The sequence below is a fragment of the Tursiops truncatus genome, chromosome 10, assembly GCF_011762595.2.
Source record: "Tursiops truncatus isolate mTurTru1 chromosome 10, mTurTru1.mat.Y, whole genome shotgun sequence".
In the NCBI taxonomy this organism is placed as follows: Eukaryota; Metazoa; Chordata; class Mammalia; order Artiodactyla; family Delphinidae; genus Tursiops; species Tursiops truncatus.
In genome coordinates, this window is record NC_047043.1 from 99415981 (window position 1) to 99435397 (window position 19417).

Sequence of the window (19417 nt, forward strand, 5' to 3'; positions counted from 1 at the left end):
GGGGAAGGCCTCCACTTCCTTGGGGGTGCAGGAGGCCACAGCCTTCCCTGGGTCACGCAGCACGTCCCAGGCAGGCCTAGGTCAATCAAGGTGGGGACCAGAGATGACCCGGGCCAGGCCTTTCCATCTCCAAGGGCCCCGCCCTACTTTCTCTACTCCTCTTGTCCCGAAAGTACCAGCCTTCATACCTCCTGTAGCCTCAGTTCGTGGATGGATTTTCCCAACTTCTTCTTCAACACAAGAAGTTCTCAGGCAGGGTTTACACCTGAGAGGAGCTCGAAGATGCCTGGCTGAATGGACAGTGAAATCCTGCTATTTCAGCAGGGCACCGGCTGAGCCAGGCCTCCCCAGCACCAGCCCACTTCATGCTCACCACACCCCCAAATCGGTACGTTGGCTAACCTGCTGCTGGAGAAGGAACTGAGACTGGGCAGGGCTCCCAGACTTCTCCAAGCCACCACTGTGCTCAAGGCCTGCACCCAGCAGGCAGAGGGTCAGCCCCGAGCCAAGGCATGAGGCATCTTACTGCACGGTGCAGGACATGCAAAAGTCCGTGGTGACCAGTGGAAATGCTAAGACTAGCTCACAGAGCCCCTGACCCCCTCTGAGGGCCTTGAGGCCAGGGGCCCGGGGAGGGACCACTGCATGGCCAATGCACCCATTTTACAGGTGAGGAAACTGAGACCGAGAACAGGATGAAAGGCTCGTGGCGTTGGGGGAGGGGGCAGTGCCAGAACACTGCCAGGCACTTCTGGACTCAGGCAGGTAACAGACACCGACGGGGGGGTGATAGAGCCCTGAACCTCGCCTAGCTGCCATAATGGAGCCCAGTTCTCAGACAGCTGCCATCCCTTTGAGTAGAAACAACTAGCAGGGGGCTTTGGAAAAAGGAAAGAAGGAAGCTTTCAGGGCCTGTCGGGCTCAGCTGCCTTCAGTCAATATCACCAGCCAGCATTTATTGAGTGCTTACTGTGTACCTAGTGCTAATCCAAGTGCAGTGACTTCTACACTCACCTGGTCCTGCCCTAACCCCATCTTGAAAGCAAGGAAACTGAGGCCCAGAGAGTCTGTCCCTTGCCCACAGGTCATGCAGCATTTAAGCAGCAGAACGGGGGCAGCCTAGAACCTCCTCCAGTGACAACAGCACGGCAGAAAAAAGCCCTTCAACTGGCAGTTCATTCAATCCTCCCAAAGACCAGAGGGAAGCTGGACTCCCCAAGGGCTCTACGGCTCAGGTCAGAATTCAGGCTCAGTGACAAGCTTGCTGTGAGACCTTGGGCAAGTTACTGCCCCTCTCTGGGATCCATTTCCCCACCTGCCAAGTTGGGGGGCTCAAACCAGCTGGGCTCTAAGGTTTCCTCCAGCTCTGCCAGCGGGAGGGGTGGAGTGGCTGAGAGGGTCAGCTGGGGTTGCACAGACTGGGGCCCGTATGCACCTCTGCACCCTCCCAGCGGGTGGCTTCCCCACTCACCCTAGCAGCAGGTCCTCCTGAGGATCCCGGGCTGAAAGGGCCACCCTCCTTCTGCCTCTGCCACACCCTCCCTGGACGCCCCTCTCCCCCGGGCCTCAGTTTCCCCAGCCACCTTACTGTCTTCTCCCGAGGCAGAGAGCCCTCCATTTCCCAGGGACCGGAAGGCAGACGTGGAGGGTGGAGGCAGGTCAGGAAGCCACGGAAGGGGTGAGAGAAGAAAGAAGACCAGCCCGCAGGCCGTTCCTCCCTTCCTGCCGACAGGCCCACGGCCCCTAGCTCAGGGCCCGGAGAACAATGGCTGCTGACAGCGGCGGGGCGGAGGGCAGCTGCTTCAAAGCCTGAGGGCCCCCTGGGCTGGGCGGGTGTGCGGGCTGTGGCCAGAGGGCTTTGTGTCAGGGACACAGGACACCTCCCGGGGTGGGGGTGGCTTCCCTTGTTTCCACGTATTTAATTCGTTTCACAAGCACTTATATAGCGCTTGCTGTGTGCCGGGCGCTATGCCAGAGCTTTATGCGTGTTAACTCACAACTGGAAGAAGTAGGACTATTATCACCTGCATTTTCTAGATGAGGACACGGAGGCCCAGTGAGGTCACGTCAGCTGCTCGGGGGCCCAGGGCCAGTAGGTGGCAGAGGTGGGATGTGGTCCAGGCCAGCTGGCTTGTGTGTGTGTGTGCGTGTCCGCTGTCTTCCCCAAACCCAGAACACAACAGCCCACCTGGTTATGCCACCCAGCCGCCTCTTTGGAAAGACACCCTTATTTTGCAGAATTTGTTGCTGAGGACAAACCCCTGGGAGCCATTCTCTCAACTTCTCCGTGACTCTCCAGGGATGCTCGTGGGAGATGCTGGTGCCAGCCACCGCCAATGGCTCTCTGGGGGGGGCCCAGCAGGCCTTGCCACGGGATGTGTTATTTTTCCACTCTTGCTGGCAAACCTCCGTGGCTCCTCTGAGCCCTCGACCCAAAAGCCCTGTGGCCCAACTGCCCTGGAAACTTACAAGGACAACGCTTCCTCATTCCTTACGGACGGTCGGGAGAGGGTGGCTGGCCAGGCAGGGGGGAGATGGGCTTGTTTCCTGTTGCCCTGAGCTTCCTTTGAGAAGAAGGCCTGGGCAGTGTGGGTCACTCAGCCCAGAGACCTGAGGCCGAGGGTCTGGAACCAGCGCCTGGGCAGGTCCTGAGGGTCCTCACAGCACTCCTGTTGGGGGTGGGTACCGCTACTCATTTCACACAAGGGGAAACCGAGACTCAGAGGGGGAAAAGGACTGGCCCCCAGTCATGTAGGCTATAGGGGCAGAGCTGAAACCCCAAACCAGGTCTGGCTCTGCCGGCCGCCCCTGCCTGTTTCTAAGCACTGGACAGAAGAGCTGCCGTGGAGGCTGGTGATGGAGAGGCCAGCGCCTGTGCTCATGTCTGGGACCAAACTGCCATTTGGGTCCACGGAGCTGCACTTCCTGTGTGAGGATCTGGGCCTCTGTGTCACCTCCCTGGACCTTACGTGCTGGGACTCGCATCGGACACGACCGTCAGGCCAGCACAGGGCTGAGGGCGGAGAGCAGGCGACGGGCACTGAGGCTAGGAGCTGGGCTGCCCGAGTTCAAATCCCACCTGTGTGGCCACGACAACCTGTGTGGCCTTGGGCAAGTTCATTAACCTCTCTGCACCTCTGTTTCCGCATCTGTAAAATGGTCGTAAGAGCCACACATACCTCAGGCATCAGGAGATTAAATGAACTAGTAAGTAATAATCAGCACTGAGAACAGTGCCTGGCACACACGTGCCACAGAGCATTTGCCGCCATTATCTCCATTTCTTGAATGAATGAAGCAGCAGCAAATTCGGGGCCAAGTGTCAGACCCTCAGAAGGCTGAATATTACAAAAAAGGGAACTGAGACCCAGAGAGGCGAAGTGATTGAACTCAGGTCCTGAGCCTCCCAGGACCCGGCGCTCCCTCCTTCCACCCCCTGCCACACCAGGGTCAGCCCCTGGAGCGAGGCCCTGGCCAGGATGAGGCTGTCCTGCTGCCCATGGGCCCAGCCCCCATGGCGGCTGCGAGCCTGGTCTGTGGCCAGGGCTGGAAGTCCCGGCTGGCGATGGGCGGATAGGCAGGCGGAGGGGCTTGAGGAAGTCCACTGAGCCTCACTGTGTTTGTCTTGGCTTCTCCCGGCTGGCCCAGGCCCTGCTATTGTTCTGGGAACCACACCCGCCCCTGGGGGCCTGGAGCCTCGTCTCTGGGGGCGGGCAGGGGGACCTCTAGCAAGTCACGTCCCTCAGCCCGCCCCCGATGCAGCCCTACACCCGCTTTGACTCTACTCTCCGGCCCCAGCAAGTGTCTCAAGCACTGCTCACCGTTCCTAGGGGACATCAGCTCCTCCATCAGACTGGGGGCTCCCCGAGGGTCTGGTCATTCACACCTCCGGGCCTCTGCACGGCTCACCCTCACTTCCTTCAGATCCTTGCCTCAAAGTGCCCTTCTCGGAGAGCCTTGTCTGGCCAACCCCCTTGAAACTGCACCTGACACTCCTGTTTTCCTCCATAGCTCTTGTGGCCAACTGACTCCTGTATGGTTTACACCTTCCCCTTGTTGCAACCAACAAGTCTGTCAGCTCCTGGACAGCAGGGATTTTTGTCTGTTCTGTGCACCCCGGGCCCCATGCCCACGGCAGCGCCCGGCAGATGGCAGAGGCTCTAAGCACGCGTGCGTAAGTGTGTCTGCAGCACTGCTCGGGACCAGGGTCCACAGAACTTCCTGATGGGCTCGCCTCCACGTGGGGAGCAGGGACTGGCGCCTACTGCACAGTCTGTGCCGAGCACTGTGCCGGGTGCTGACACAGCTTGCTTTAACCCTCACCCGTCTCTGGATGAGGAAACTGAAGTTCAGAGGGAGGGGCGACCTTGGACAAGTCATTAAGGAATCCCAGCCCAGTTCCCTCACTGTTCAAAGAGAGGTGGTAAGGAAACCGCTCGCACACAAGACGGTGGAGGACATGGAACAAGACTGGAGGACGTGCGTCCCAAGGAGTGGCGGGAATACGCCACGTCCCCTCTTCCTGCCTCTCGGGGTGGGTGATGTCAGCGGGGGTGTGCCCGTGCAGATTTCTGAAGCCTGGCCCGCTTCCTTTCCAGATTGGGTTTTAGGGTCGCAGGTGGCTCTATTCAGAGAAACCGGCGGAGGGCGTGGGCGCGCAGGCCTCCGTGCTCATTCTGCCTCCACCACCGGGGACCCACCTCTTACCCGGCGTGTCCCAGAGTACTGTTGGGGTCTCTTCAGATCCATGACTTTGCCTAAGGGCCTCTTTGTCTGGGGTGAATGTGTACAGCAAAGGCCCCTTCTCCAAATGACTTCACCCACTGCCCATCGATGTCCCTCAAATGCTACCTTAACTTACTCTTTTGACCTTTGAGGGCTTTTTGATCTTAAAGAGATTTTCCCCCTATCGAGATGCAAATGACGGGGGTCGGGGCATGATAGACGGGGGGCACGTAGGGCAGATCAGCCAACACCTTTGCTGTGGCTTAGTGCCCTGGGTTCACACCTGTGATCCCAACAGAACCCTCTGCACGAATTTCTGTCATCAGAAAAACTATGGTGTCATATCAGCCAGTGTCTTGGTTATCAGGTAATTGCTGTGCTCTGCTAACAGGTAACATTTTTGTTACAGGCTAACATTTTCATATTGACAATATACCGCTACACCTAAAACCTGAATTATAAGGTAACATTTTAATTATCAGCTACCACCTTTGCTAATAGCTAACATCTTGGTCATCATGTAATATATTAAACAGCAGCAGATACTTCAGTTACAACTAACACTTTGGTTATGAGCGAACGACTTAATCATCAGTGAAAGCTTTCCTTAATAACTAACATCTTAGCTACCAGCTGAAATGCAAATCGTAAGATAATTCAGTTAATCTGATTTAGCGGCAAAAATCCCAGTTGGTGCTTCTCAACCCTCAGTGTGCATTTGGATTATCTGGGGAAAGTGTTCAAAGGCAGCTTCTGCTTCTGTTGGCCTGGGGTCAGCCCACAGGTCTGCATTTCTAACGAGCCCCCAGGGGATGTGGAGGCTACAAGGGTGCATCGGGTCGTAGAGAAGCTGGTAATTAACAATGCAGTTACCAGCTACCTTATCAGTGGCATCTCCAAGGTTTGCTATCTGCTAACATTCACACTGCTGCCCACTCCCTGACGGGGAACCAGGGGTGTGTGGGAGCCTGTGCAGGCTCAGGAGAGCTCACAGCTCAATTGCAGGAACTTTTTTAGCTGGTCGTTGAACCATCAATAACTTCTAATTGGACCTGGTGGGGATATTTACATCATGAGGTGGGCAAATGGCGCACACCAGGGCTCTGTATTTGCTGGGAGGACTGGTTGATCAGGACCAGTTTCGAGCAGGAAGGCCTGGGGGCGCAGGAGATGGGGGCCGGTCTCCATGAGGCAGGGGAGGGACAGGAGCACAACTCACTTTGCCCGTGGACTTGACGCCCTTCCAGATGCAGAAGAAACAGACCAGCCAGACGAGGAGAAGGCAGAGAGCAAGGTCCCACTTCAGGGCGCCCAGTTCGTCAATTCCAGAAGACAAGCTCAGCACATTGCGCCTTCAAGCAAACAGAGCCACAAGTCAGACGGGCCGGTCAGGGGCCGAGAGAGCTGACGCCTGGATTCCAACAGGCTGGGGCTCAAACCCTGCCTCCGAGCTGTGGAATCCCATTGGTCTAGGGAAACAGTTAACACCTGTGTCACAGAGTCGTGGGAGAGGCCAACGAGGGTATAGCTTTGGACTCCTGAGTCAGGCGAACCTGGGTTCTACCCAGCCAGGCCTCGGGCAAGTTAAGTTAAACCCCTAAGCCTCAGTTTCCTCATCTGTGAATCGAGTGCTGATTCATGTGATTGATTCTCGCAGACCCTTCCTCAGTGCCCACTGTGGGCCAAACACTGGGTTCCCACGGGGCTCCACCATGCAACCACTGACTTGGGGCTAGTTATCCAACTGCCCGACCTCAGTCTCCTCATCTCTAAAATGGGAACAACTACCCTCCCCCAACATTCTCTGTCCTGTCCCTCTTTTATTGTACTCGCCCCTGTTTCTTACCTGGATCTCTCACTAAAAGGTAAGCCTCAAGGGGGCAGAGTGTTTGTTCTATCTGTGGCTGTAGGCCACTCACACACCTTTTTACAGGGTTAGGAGAAAGCTCACTCGAAGTATCAGATACTGGCCTGGGATGCAGCCAGCAGTCGGTAAACCTCAGCGGTTGTTACTGTCGTGGCTCAGAGACCCCAGTGCAGCTCCAGACACCTACCTAAGTAGTGCCGTTTCCTCCCCTGCTCCCTGCCAGGGTTGTGAAGGGCTCAGAAGGAGGTGAGTGGACGGTCTGAAGGATAAGCAGCACGAGGCAGCCACCAACCCCGACCAGCGTCACATGGCAGAGCCTGGCTCTTCGGAGTCCAAGAAATTTGCTGACCAAGGCAGACGCACGCAACACCTACTCAGACACACCCCCGAGGGGCAGGAGCCTTCTGAAGCTGGGTTGGGATGACGCAGGACGCTGGCAGCCGAGAGACCACGAGACCTAATGCCCAGAAAGTGTCCCCACGGTCCCAGAGCTCCGACTGCTGTGGCAGTGACCAAGGGCAGCCACGCCGAGCACAGGGACATCGGTCCACAAGGGCCACTGCCACCGAAGTCACAGGAGTCACAGGAGATGGGGGCTCGTGCTCCCTGGGGAGAAGCTGGGTTCCCTCTAACGAGTCAGCTCCCGGTTCGAGGGCCACAGTCTCAGGGACGAGAGGCAGGAGGGGCGTGCGACCTCGCCCTCAGTTTCCTCTTTTGTAAAACACGAATACTAGCTCCTGCCCCCAGACCATCCCCAGCTCTCAGTTAGTCTGTGGGATGACCCCCACGGTCAGGGCTCGGAAGGCCCACTGGCCCAGGACACTTTCTCATTGCTTTTTCCTTTTTTCCCAAAGAAGCTTCAACACAAGGACCTTGAATAAATCCAAGATTCCCACCTCAACTGGCATTCAAGTGAGGCCTTTCTTCTGGTCACACCGACATCAAGGGGCTCCATCAACGAGCTTTTCTAATTTACCTCATCTGGTCCAAGGATTAGAAGTCACTTGCCCCATTTTACAGATGGGGAAAACTGAGGTTTGGAGAACCAATCATCCACGGACACACAGCCACCAGGTGGCAGAACTGCCACCCTACACCCGGGCTGTCTTGACTCCCAACGCCAGTGTTCTCTGGACTCCACTACCTTGCCCCTCTGGTTAAGAGAGAAAACAGAGCCTAAACTTTGAAAAGAATCTCTCCAGGCCTTGCTTCAACAGCGGTCACTGGAGCCTCAGGGCAGGGGGCATCCTCACAAGGCAGGCTGTGGGCCAACCGTGTCCCGGCTGGGGCCCTGCCAAGCACGTGGGTTTGGCGGCTACAGCAGCTTTAGAACAAAAAGCCCTTCCCCGTGCAGCCTCCAGAGCTCGGCGCCTTCAATGAAAGCCCAGGGCCTGCTGGGCAGCAGCCAAGGACTCCTTGTGAATGGGCTGCGTCGGGTAGGCACCGCTCCACCGCCAGGCACACCATCCCCGTGCTTCCAGGGAGGCTTCCCATGATGCTCCGGACGACCAGCGTCCTTCTGTCTCCCAGGCCGCCCTCTCACACTGGACGTCGCCCTCAGGTGAGAGTCTGTCTTGCCTACCAGACTCTAGACACACCACGGCAGGCACACAGCAGGGGCTCAGCCAATGCCGAGGGGGTGCCCAGTCACAAGACGGCCTTTCCTTTTCTCCTTTAGGGCAAGTTGGCCAAGAGCTTGAAACCCCAGAGCCCCAATTCTGACCACACCCAGCCCGCGCCAGGTCACTGGTGCCCTTCTGCGTTCTCCCACCACCGTGCTGGGCAAACCTGTGGTGCCCACTATGGACGGGAGGCTGCCACACGGCCTTGCTCTGGGCAGCTGACCAGCCACTGAGGCCACAAGAGGGAAACTGAGTCACGCACTTGCTTCTCCACTGCTGGTGGCAGTCCCCTTTGCGGTGCCCTCCTGCGACAGTTTAAGGCACGTTTTCTGTGACCCAGGGGTTCTATCCTAAGACTCTCCTACAGTTACATCTGCAGGTGTGGCCAACGACAGGGTCCACCCCCAGCGATTCATCTCCACTCTGTCGGAGGGAGCAAATGACTGGAAACCATGCAGATGGCCATGGGTCGGGGCCCAGCAGGCACTGAGCAGGCTCCTGGCGAAATGTTGCGCAGCCCTTAAGACCTCGGGACTCTCCCTGTGTGCTGATAAGGGGTGACGTCCCAGGGGCGAGATAAGTGAACAGAGAACAGTGCTGAGGCTGCCTCACTGTGCGGAAGGCGGGCACACGTGCTCAGATTCGCAGACTCTGGCGGACGCACAAGACAATGGTGCAGTCGCTGCCCCGGGGGATGCAGGGGCGGGGGTGGTGCGGGGACTCACTTGGCAGTGAATATGTTTTTTAAACTATTTGAATGTTTTCAACGTGCTCATATCACCTTTATAAAAATTACTTTAAATTCTTAAAAATGCTTGCATGGGGCCATGCAGACATTCTAGGAATGGAGTGAACTTGTCTCATCAAACAGCAGTTGTCGTAACAGAGCCCACTGTAGGCTCGGGGCCAAAGTAACCGACATCCTTTCCAAAGTCATCTCAGGGATAGCCGAGGAGGCCGGAGACTGTGTGAGTCCATCTGAACCCTTTCTTGAAGGGACCCAGTTTGAAGGACCCTTCCCTGTCGGGCCCGCACAGGCTCAGCCACGAGGCACAGACCAGGATCTGTTGACCCTTCTCCCTCTGGTGCATGGGAGTGCTCAGTACTCTGTAGAGTACTGTGCCCCAGAGGGACTGCCATGGTGCACTGCCCCTCACCAATGCCTCCTAACCTCGCCTGGAGGCTGCACAAGTTACCCCAAATCTGGCCACATCGCCCCAACATTGCCACCACCCCTGTCCAGGCCCCATTGCTCCCCAGGGCTGTTTCAGCAGCCTCCTCACTGGTCTTCCTGCCCCCACCCTCACCCCCCAGTCTGTTCTGATTAAGACAGAATCTGGCAATACCCAAGTCAGGTGACACCCCACTTCTGCTCCACAACCCCCATGGCTCCCACCTACCTGCCCCATTCCTTTTTGCCTCCCTGAATAAGGTGACCAAATACTCTATCATTCAGACCCAGACATCTTAAAGAGCGAGGGTGGTGCCTATTAATAAGAGGCTGGGACCATAGGCATAAATGGGACCTGTCCAGGACAAGCTCCGTGTGTAGCGGTCCCATTTCAATGCTCATCCTCGTGGCCCCTTCCCCTCCTCCTTTAGCCACACTGGCTTCTGGAATGTTTCCTGAACAGGTCCAGCACGCTCCTGCCTCAGGACCTTTGAACTGGCTGTTCCCTTGGCCACTCATTACATGACATGCCACCCCACCACCTTCAGGTCTCTGTTCAAATGCCACTTCACCAGGGCAGCCTTTCCTGGCCACCCACTGTAAAAAGCATCCCTGGTCACTCTCCTTCCCCAGCCCTGGCTTTATTTTACATCACTTATCATCGCTTGTATATTACAATTTTACTTGTATCATCTGTTTAATGTCTGTCTGTCCTACTAGAATGTCATCTCCATGGAGGCAGGACCTGTGTCTCTCTTGACCACTGCTGGATTCAGAACAGTGCCTGGCACACAGTGAATGCTCAATAGACATTAGTTGAGTAAATTAATTATACCCATTTGGTTGATGGGGAAACTGAGGCTCAGAGAGGTGCAGTAATTCATCTGAAATTACCCAGATTAAAAAAAGAAAAAAAATCAACCCTAGGCCTGGTTCCTTTTTCTGATCCCACCCTGGGGAGCAGCCACCCATGCACTGGGTACCATGCTTCCCTTCGAGAGGGGCCCCAGCATCCCAGGCTTCCCTGCATCTCTCATACAGAGAGGAGGAGACCTAGAGGTGAGCTGCATTCTTGTCCAAGAATAGTAATGATTCATTCCAGGGTGGGATCCAAAAAAGAATCGCCTGGACGTCTGTTTTGAGTCGGCCGCCCCGCTGCCGTCCAGCCGGCACTCAGAGATGTAAATACGTCCTCCGAGTGGGCCAAATCGTTTCCTTTTGACTGCCGGCCAGCCATTTATTGGCGGTGGCTCTTCCCTGGAGACTGGCGGAGGCAACAATTATAAAAGAGCCCATCCGCCCCAAGCATGGGGCCGCACAGGGCTCTCTCCGCCGTCTCTCCCTTCCGATAGCTGCAGGGGAAGATTGGCTGAGCAGGGCTTGTTTGCAAATATGACTCATTTCTTTGATTCTAATAAAGTCTAATGATATGTGCTGAGCTCCCAGGGGGCTCTGGAGGAACCGGGGAGGAAGGCATGGCTCCAGGATGATGGAGGGCATTTAGCCAGATCTGGCCCCACCCGTCTTCCAGGGCTGGGGGCGAAGCAGGACCCTCGGAACTGAGGTGACCTCAGAGCAGGGGCGAGCAAGGATGAGGCTGACTGGGGGCAGAAGCTCTGCTTCCCCCTCACAGAGCGATTCAGAGTTAAATTATAAAGCCAGTGTGAAATGACTGTCTCAGGGGCCCAGGTGGCTTTCAAGGGAGAAGGGCATCTCACCAGCTCCCGCTGATAGTGCTTTAGTGCTGCAGACGGGGTAGGCGTGGGGACCCAGGCCAAGAGAAGACCCCATGCGTAACCTGCCAGTGGGGTCACACACACATGGCACAATGTTACCTGTGACCGTGGACTTGCCCTGGACTTATGGCCGGTGGGGACACAGACCCTGGAGGTGGCGTCCAGTACTGGAGACCAGGGCTGAGCTCTCTGCTATGTGTAGCTGCCTGTGTAACCTTGGGTAAGTCACTTAACCATTCTGGTCCTCAGCGTTCCACCTAATAAGCCACGCCCAGAGGCTCCATCGTCAGCATACCGCTTGTTCTAGCTCTTTAACACTGAGCCAGGCTGTGAGGTGTTAGGACCACGCTACCTCTGAGCTCTGGAGAGGTGGTGACTGCACGGAGGCCAAGCAGCAGGGACCCCGGGCCAGAGTCACTGTCCCTGCTCTGGGAGACAGGAGCATGGCCCGTGGCTCTCCAGCAGCTCCTCTTGTAAAACCAGAGCGGGCAGAGGGGCTGGTAGGGATGGTCGACCAGGGCCTTTCCTGTCCAGAGCCAGGAGGAAGGCTTAGCTCTGTGGTGTCTTGTTATCTGGAACCCCAGGTAGCTCCCGAGCACTGTCAGGCCTCTTTTGCCGAAAGAAGGGCCAGCTCAGGGGCCCGCGTGTCTGGTGCAGATGAGAGAGGTGAAGCCAGTGATGGCCGGGGCTGGGCTTTGGCTCAAGGGGCCCGGAGACCAGCCTGGAGAGGATGCTTACTGCTCAGCAGCCCAGTGGGTACCGGCCAGCGACACCTCGGTCAATTCCCAGCAATTCTCCCTCAGTGGAGATCCCAGAGTTAGTCACTGCTGGGCTGGTGGCTATTTTCAGGGGAAATCATATAAGCTAAGTGTCACCTTAAAGGGAACCCACATACTGAGGGCTGAGCCCTCTGAGGCTCTGTATACAGTAGGCACTTAATATATGTCCCAGCCTCTCTCTCACCAGTGTGTTCCTTGAGTAAGTCTAGAAAACACAAATTCAATCCCATGACTCCCCTTCCCTCCTCCTTAGCTTCCGTGGCTCCCCCTCTTAGAGAACAAAGCCCAAATTTATGTGCCTAACATCTAAGGCCTCCATCCTTCTCCCTGGCCCCATGTGTCCTATCCTCCGGCCAAACCAATGACTCACTGCTACTCATGTGTTTTACGAACGCTGAGCCTCAGCATGGCTGTTCCTTCTGTCCAGGATGTCTTTCCCTCTCTCTTTTCCAGCCTAGTGACCTCCTACTCATCCCCCAAAGCCCAGCGCACATGGCCCCTCCATTTGCAGATTGGGAAATGAGGCCAGAAGGGTAGTGACTTGTTGCTCCAAGCTACACAGCCAGGTGGATGCAAACATGGAATGAATAAGAATCAGCACTCAGTGAGCACTTACTCAGTGCTGAAACACTCACTTAATCCTCCCTGGCTGGGCAAGATGATGATCATGGAAAAAGCCACGAGAGGGTTCTAAGCCGAGAAATGACGTGTTTGGATTCACAGCTGACTGCAGAGATGCAAAGGTAAGGTGGAGAGAGCAATAAGAGGCCATGCTGGGTCCGGGAGAGGGATGAGGGGGTCCTGTGGGGGAAGGGCGGCAGTGCAAGTGGGGAGGGGGGCTAGGCTCTGGATATGCTTTAAACGGAGAGCCAAGAGGACCGGCGAATTGGATGTGGGGTTTGAGGCAGAAAGGAGTTTGGGATGATTCTTAGATATGTTCCCTACTTAAAGGGCCTCTGCAAAGATGGGACGAAATGACGGGGGCAAGTCCCTGGGACGATGCTCACGGGAGTCAGTTATTCCACACGAGTTCTCGTTCCCTCCCCCTCTTTCATGCCCAAGAGAAGGGAAGGCCCTTGAAGGCAGGTGGCCTCAGCCTCTCCACTCTCACGGGTGGCAGGAAGGTCCTCTCCCCTCCTCTGTGGACCCCAGTCCTCCCTAGGCTTCTAAAGAGGGAAGGTTATGCGTGAATGTTCAGGTGGGCTCACAGAACCCTGCCGGGGCCCAGGGGAGGGTGCGAAGGCCAGAGCGGGAGGGGCGGCCAGGCGGGCGGCCGACATTCTCTGGACTGGGCGAGTCTATGTGGACCATGTGAGGATTGGGAAGGTGACTGCAGGACCAGGATGTTTCCAAAGATAAATCCTGTCAATGTCTTCTGGCTCAGGAAAGGGAGCTCGGGCACTCAGAACGGGGGTTCTGGAAGGCAGGAGGCCTAGAACCCCCCAGGAGGGTCCAGGCTGGGGGACAGGCAGGAGAGGAGGCACAGGTATGGACCTCCCGGCTCACGTGAGCTCCTTCCCAAGAGCCCTCGGGCCTGAGATACAGGGCACAGCCCCTTTGTAATAGCGGGGCCATTCTTAGTCCCTCTGAAGTTGAGTTTCAAATGTCCCCAGGGGGCAGTTTTATCCACAATGAGGACACTAAATTAGGAGTAATGGCCCACATTTATCAAGCAGGCTCTCAGGGCTGGCCATACATGAACTTGTTCCATTAGGGCGGCCCTACAACCCTAGGAGGGCAGGGTTATGATCTCCCCAAGTATAGCTGAGGACCCTGAGGCCCAGAGAGGAAAAGGCACCTGCCTGAGTTAGAAATGGCAGAACAAGGGTTTCAACCCAGGTAGCCGAACCATGCCTGAGGCAACGAGGCCCCGGTGGGCACCTGAGTAGCCGGGCGAGTGCCAGGGCCCTAGGTGGTCAGGCTGTGCCAGGCACGGCAAAGAACGGACAGGGCTGTGGTCTCGGGCCCCATTCAAGTGAGAAGAATGAAGTACCTGCATTTCTTTGTCTATAAACTCAGCTGTCCAGAGGGTGGGGAGCAAGGGGGGGGGGGATGTGTCTGTAATGGTTTTTGTCTGCAAGAGGGAAATATGTCCATGGAAAAGAGCCCCAATTCCAGGAGCCCGGGTACTCGTGAGCACATACTGAAGGCCCGCGTGTCAGGAGACGGACGTGGACCACCTGGGTGAGGCCGACTGGACCTTTCTGGCCTAAGATTCCCCAGCCCTGGTCCTAACGCTTGGCTGGGACCAGCCAGCAGTGAACTCCCTCTTCTGTGGGCCTGCTCCTGGGCCAGGTTCTAAGAGGGGGAGAGACACCTTGAAGCAGCAAATCCACACACAAAAGAGAGGGAGTCTCATCTTGCGATCATGAGGGGCCGCCCCCTTCCTTAACACCGTCCCCCGCCCCTGGCTCTCAACCCCACGCAAGGCCTCACCTGTTATTTCCAGGATCGAAGGGACTACTGAGCAGTCAATTTAATAGCTCATGGAGAGCAGGAAAAGCAATGCACTAATACATTTTTGATTCATCTCCAAGCACTGTGTTAGAAGGACTTCCCGGTATGTCAGCTAAGAGCTACCCAAACTTCAGGCCTCCATGTTCTGCCTTTCTGATGTTTGGTCTATGCGTATACTTCAGCAGTTACTGACTCTATTGTGGAAAACTGCAAAAATGCCCATAATTCTCCATTCCTCTCATAAAGAGACAGAGCCTATTTCCCCACCTCTTGAGTCTGAGTCTTGTGGTTGTTTTTGGCCAAGGAGACATTAACAAAAATGGTGCAAACAGAGGCTTGAAAAGTGCTCCTGCACTGGGACTTCCCCATCTGTTGTTTTTGGAATGCTGAGCCACCTAGGAACAAGCCCAGGCTAGCCTGCAGGGTAATGAGACCATAGGGACCAGTTGCCTGTGGCACCCCAGCCAATAGCCAGCCAACTTCCAGAAGAGCTACCCTGGTGCCCTACAGCTGACCTACTAGCGAGGAAACCCAGCAAAGACCAGAACTGCCCAGCCAAGCTCAGCCCAAACTGCCAAACAGCAGAGCCGTGAGCCAAGTAAAATAAATGGCTGCTTGAATGTGGGGATGGGTGTTACCCGGCAAATGCTAACTGAACATATTTTTCACGCTAGCTACTCACCTCTTGACTTGAGTAACTACTTCAGCTTCATACATGCATTTTTCTCTGTGCAAAAACAGGTTTGATGTGCTAACTATATTTTTTCTAAAATACATTAAGAAAACTATATCATTTTCAGACAACATAAGAACATATACCTGCCTTTGGGAAACAATCCTCACAGAGATCCCATGGGTGTAGGAACGATTCATTCCCCTCATTTGACAGTTAAAGAAACTGAGGCTCAGAAAGGGGCAGTGACTTGCTGGAGGTCAAACAGCCAGTAAAATGGCAGAACTGAGGTTCGAGTCCAGGCCTGTCTGAGACCAAAGGCATGGATTTATCTCCAGATCTGTACCCCTCCTTCCGCCCACCCCGCCCCAAGAGAGTGGCTCCCGTATCCCTGGGGAGAAGACGAGGGAGTGGGCTGTCCACTGCCTCCTCCCCTGCCCCCTCCGTCCTCCGCGAGGCCAGCCTTACTCCCAGAACTCGGTGACGGGGGAGGTGAAGTTGGTGGTGCTGAGGGAGATCCACAGGCTCTTGTTCCTGCGCAAGGTGTCTTCCAAGCACTGGGGCGTGTTCCAGCTGTGGTTGCAGTTTGCCCAGGGGAGCTCCGACTGGAAGGACTGGAACAGGTAGTACGTGGCCCAGGCCAGGATGATGATGTAGTATATGTTCAGGAGGGACACAATCACAATGGAGGCATAGCCGATGCCTGCAAGTGTGGATAAGCGAGACGAGCATCAGAGGGAGGCCAGACCCACCACAGCCACACCCCCAACCAGAAAACCCTGGAATCTGCGGGCCTGGGGCCAGAAGGGGCCCTTCAACAGTGACCAGCAAATATCTGTAGGATGAATGGATGACTGGATGGATGGATAGGTGAAGGAATGGGTGCTTAGATAAATCAGATAGTTGGATGAATCGAAGGATATATGAAAGAGGGATAGATTGATGGATAGATGGATGGATGGATGTTGGAATGATGGATATTCACTCTGTTGGATGGATGTATGGATGGTGGTTGAAGGGAAGGTTAGGTAGGTGAACGGACGGATGAATGAGTGGATGGGTAGATGGAGGATGGTTGGATGGATAGATGGATTGCCTAACTATTGACTAGTTTAATGAAAGAAAGGTTTAATGGATAGATGGATGGGTAGATTTACACGGATGACTGAGTGAACAGACTCACACATTCTCCCACCCCTGCCAATTATAATCATGACAGTATTATCTTATGAGGGCATACTAGGAACTAGGCACAGGACTAAACGTTATAATAATAATAAAGCTACCACTGGTTTGGGGCTTACTATGTGTACAAAGCACTTTTACATGGCTATGTCGTTTTGTCTTCATAGCAATCCTTGAAGTAAGCATGTTATTTCCATGTTACAGTTGTGGAAACTGAGGCACAAAGAGATTAAGTGACTTTCCCAAAGTCACGAGAATTAGCAAAACGAGGAATTGGGACTTGAAGCCAGACAGAACGGTTCCTGAAAGGCTTCTCTTCTACCCTCTGCTGCTTAGAAGCTACTGGCTCCCTTATCCTTTAACAACCCAGAGAGGCGGGAACAGCTGTGTGGAACGAGCAGCAGCATCACGTGTACAAGGTGCTGGCGTGACCTGCGTCAGGCACGGTGCCACGCGGCCTGCATGAGGCTCCATTGTACCTGGCAAACAGTAGGTGTTCAATAAAAATTTGCTGAACCGATGAACACCAGGCCCCAGGTGACCTTTGTCCCACACTCACCGGCAAACAAGGGGCAGATCTTTTCCCAGCAGGTGATGCCCCCTTCAGAGGTGTACTGGCCTATGATTACCTCCAGGAAAAACACAGGCAGGCCGCCCCCAAACAGGAAAATGAAATATGGTATGAGAAATGCACCTGCAGAGAGAGAAGAGTGGGGTGAGGCGCGGCGGCTGTCACGGGGCCGAGGCTGTAGGTCTCCTTCCCAAGCCCTCCCGGCCAATGGAATCAGAGGGCATGGGTGAGGGACATGAGGGTAAAGGCCAAACTCCTAGACCTGGCTGAAACCTCTCCGGGTCCTGCCCACCTGTCCAGCCGGCATCACCCTTCCTGGGTGCCCTCTTGCCTTCTGCAAATCTACCAGGTGCTTGAAGTCCCTGAGCCTTTGTTTAAGCTGCGGTGCCTGCCCACCTGCCTGCCTTCCCCACATCCGTCCACCCGAAGAAGGAATGCTCAGCCCTTAACACCCGTTTCAAACGGGCCTCGTTGACGCCTTCAGCTAGCCTTCCCCGGCCCCCAGGGCAGGAAGCTGAGAAGAACTTGTTAGGAAGGGTGATGGGAAGCGAGAGGTGGGCCTCTCCAGCCGGGGGTGGGAGCCAGGGGACGAGGGAGGGGCAAAGAATTGGGCAAGGGTTCCTACCTGGTGTCCACTAATGGCTTCAGCGGGTCCATAAACCCTTTGAAACTGTGGGCAACTTGGGTCTATGTGTATGTACTTTGTTCTGGGGAGCGTGTAGGGTACTCATCAGAGTCCCAGAGGCACCTGAGACCTACAAAAGGTTAAGTAATCAGGCTCGAAGGCAGAATTTCCCGAAAGGTGGTTCTCCTGACGGGAGCAGCTCGCGCATGCCCAGCTCTGCCGGAGCGCCAGCCCTTGGCCATGGGCCGCCACGAGGAGCTGGGAGTAAGTTCTTACTACCAGTTCTTGCTGTGTCAGCAAGGAAGTCTCCATCGTGTCTGACCAACTTGAACTTCTCCAACAGGAGAGGATTCTAGCTCAGAGCCTTCAACAGGTAAAAAAACAAAACCCAAAAAACTCAGACCAACCAACTAACCAGCTGACCAAACAGAGAATGTACACTTAAAAAACACCTTCACCTAAGTGAAGGGGTCTAAAGGGACAAACTTCCAGTTATAAGATAAATTGGTCCTGCGCGTGTCATGTATAGCATCGTGACTCCAGTAACAACATATTGGACTGTGCATTTGAAAGTTGCTAAGGGACTTCCTGGCGGTCCAGTGGTTGAGACTCCATACTCCCAACGCAGGGGGCACGGGTTTGATCCCTGGTCAGGGAACTAAGATTCCGCATGCCGCACGGCGTGGCCAGAAAAAAACAAAACAAAAAATGGAAGCTGCTAAGACAGCAAAATCTTAACAGTTCTCATCACAAGAAAAAAAAAATCTGTAACTATGTGAGGTGATGGATGTTAACTAGACTTACTGTGGTGATCATTTCTCAATATAGACATAAATCATATTGTATCCCTTAAATTAAAACAGGGTTTTATGTCAATTCTATCTCAATAAAACTGGAAAAAAGTGAAAATTAAAAATTTTAAAAATCTTCACTGTATTTTTTTTTCCTGGATACCACCTTTCCATTACGGCAAATGATACTGGCTTTTTACATTTAAGGTGGGAAACCAAGCTTGCTTTTGAACTACATTTGGTTTAAGTTAGAAAAGCAAAGGTTAAAAAAGTTATAAAGGAAGGAAGAGTGGGGAGGTGCAGAGCTGTGAGGGAATTTACAAAGGGGGCGTGTGAATATCTGAGGCTTGGGAGACTCCGGCCTGGCCTCATGGCACTCTTCAGAGATGGTAAACTGGAGGATCAGAGAGGGTGAGGGATCTGCTCAAGGTAACACAGTAAGACCCTGACAGAACACCACCTGATTCCTAGTCATGCTCATCTCCTGCTTCTGAGGAGTGGGCTGGGGGCTAAGCAGGCTGACCCGGGGGAGGTGAAGGTGGGAGCCTGGAAAGCCAGGCATGGGGAGGCCACCCACGCTCTGGCTCAACCCTTCTCCTCCAATGCCACTCTCTGCCCAGCCCAGGCTCACCTCCACCATTTTTGTAGCAGAGGTACGGGAAGCGCCAGACATTGCCCAAGCCGACGAAGCCGCCAGCCACGGACAGCACAAAGTCAATCTTGCTGGCCCACTTCTCCCTCTGCGGGGGCTTCCCCTCAGCCTCATCCTCAGGCCGTGTGCCTGGGCTCTTCCCTGGGGATGGCTTCAGGATATCCTTGTGGAAGTCTTTGAGACACTGCAGCTTCTCCTTGGTGGCCATGTTCTCCTCGCTTTCTGTGGGGGACAGAACAGAGTGCAACGTGCGTCGGTAAGGGACACCCTGTGTGTCTTAACACAACCCGGCTGGCCGGCTCTGGCCTGCTGCCGCCTCGTTTGTCCACTCCTCTGACCTCCTAGGTGATTGGGGGACCTAGTGATCCAGGGACTGACAGGTGCCATTCCCAACAGAAGTAGCGGGGCCCACGCCCGGCATCCCCGAATGTCACACCGCACCCTCCACCTGCAGGGAGATAAGCATGAAGCCACCCAGCCCTGGCAGCATCTCTGCAGAATACAGCACCCTCCAGGCAGGTCTAGGGCAGCTTCCGAATAACAGCCTGCCTGCATTTTCTAGA

The 19417-nt window shown here is 55.0% G+C and overlaps 1 protein-coding gene across 3 annotated transcripts in view; it reads right to left on the minus strand.

The window, feature by feature from the left end:
* Positions 1–19417, minus strand: part of SLC6A6 (solute carrier family 6 member 6) — an 80204-nt gene that overhangs the window by 22448 nt on the left and 38339 nt on the right. For 2 of the 3 annotated variants that reach the window (XM_073787759.1, XM_033865494.2), the window contains 4 exons: positions 18834–19076; positions 16775–16909; positions 15499–15733; positions 5945–6077 (listed from right to left, as the gene is read on the minus strand). In XM_073787759.1, coding sequence (XP_073643860.1) covers positions 5945–6077; positions 15499–15733; positions 16775–16909; positions 18834–19062 — 732 coding nt within the window. In that variant the 5' untranslated portion in view covers positions 19063–19076. The remainder of the gene's footprint in view (positions 1–5944; positions 6078–15498; positions 15734–16774; positions 16910–18833; positions 19077–19417) is intronic. The other variant, XM_073787758.1, reaches the window with a different exon arrangement.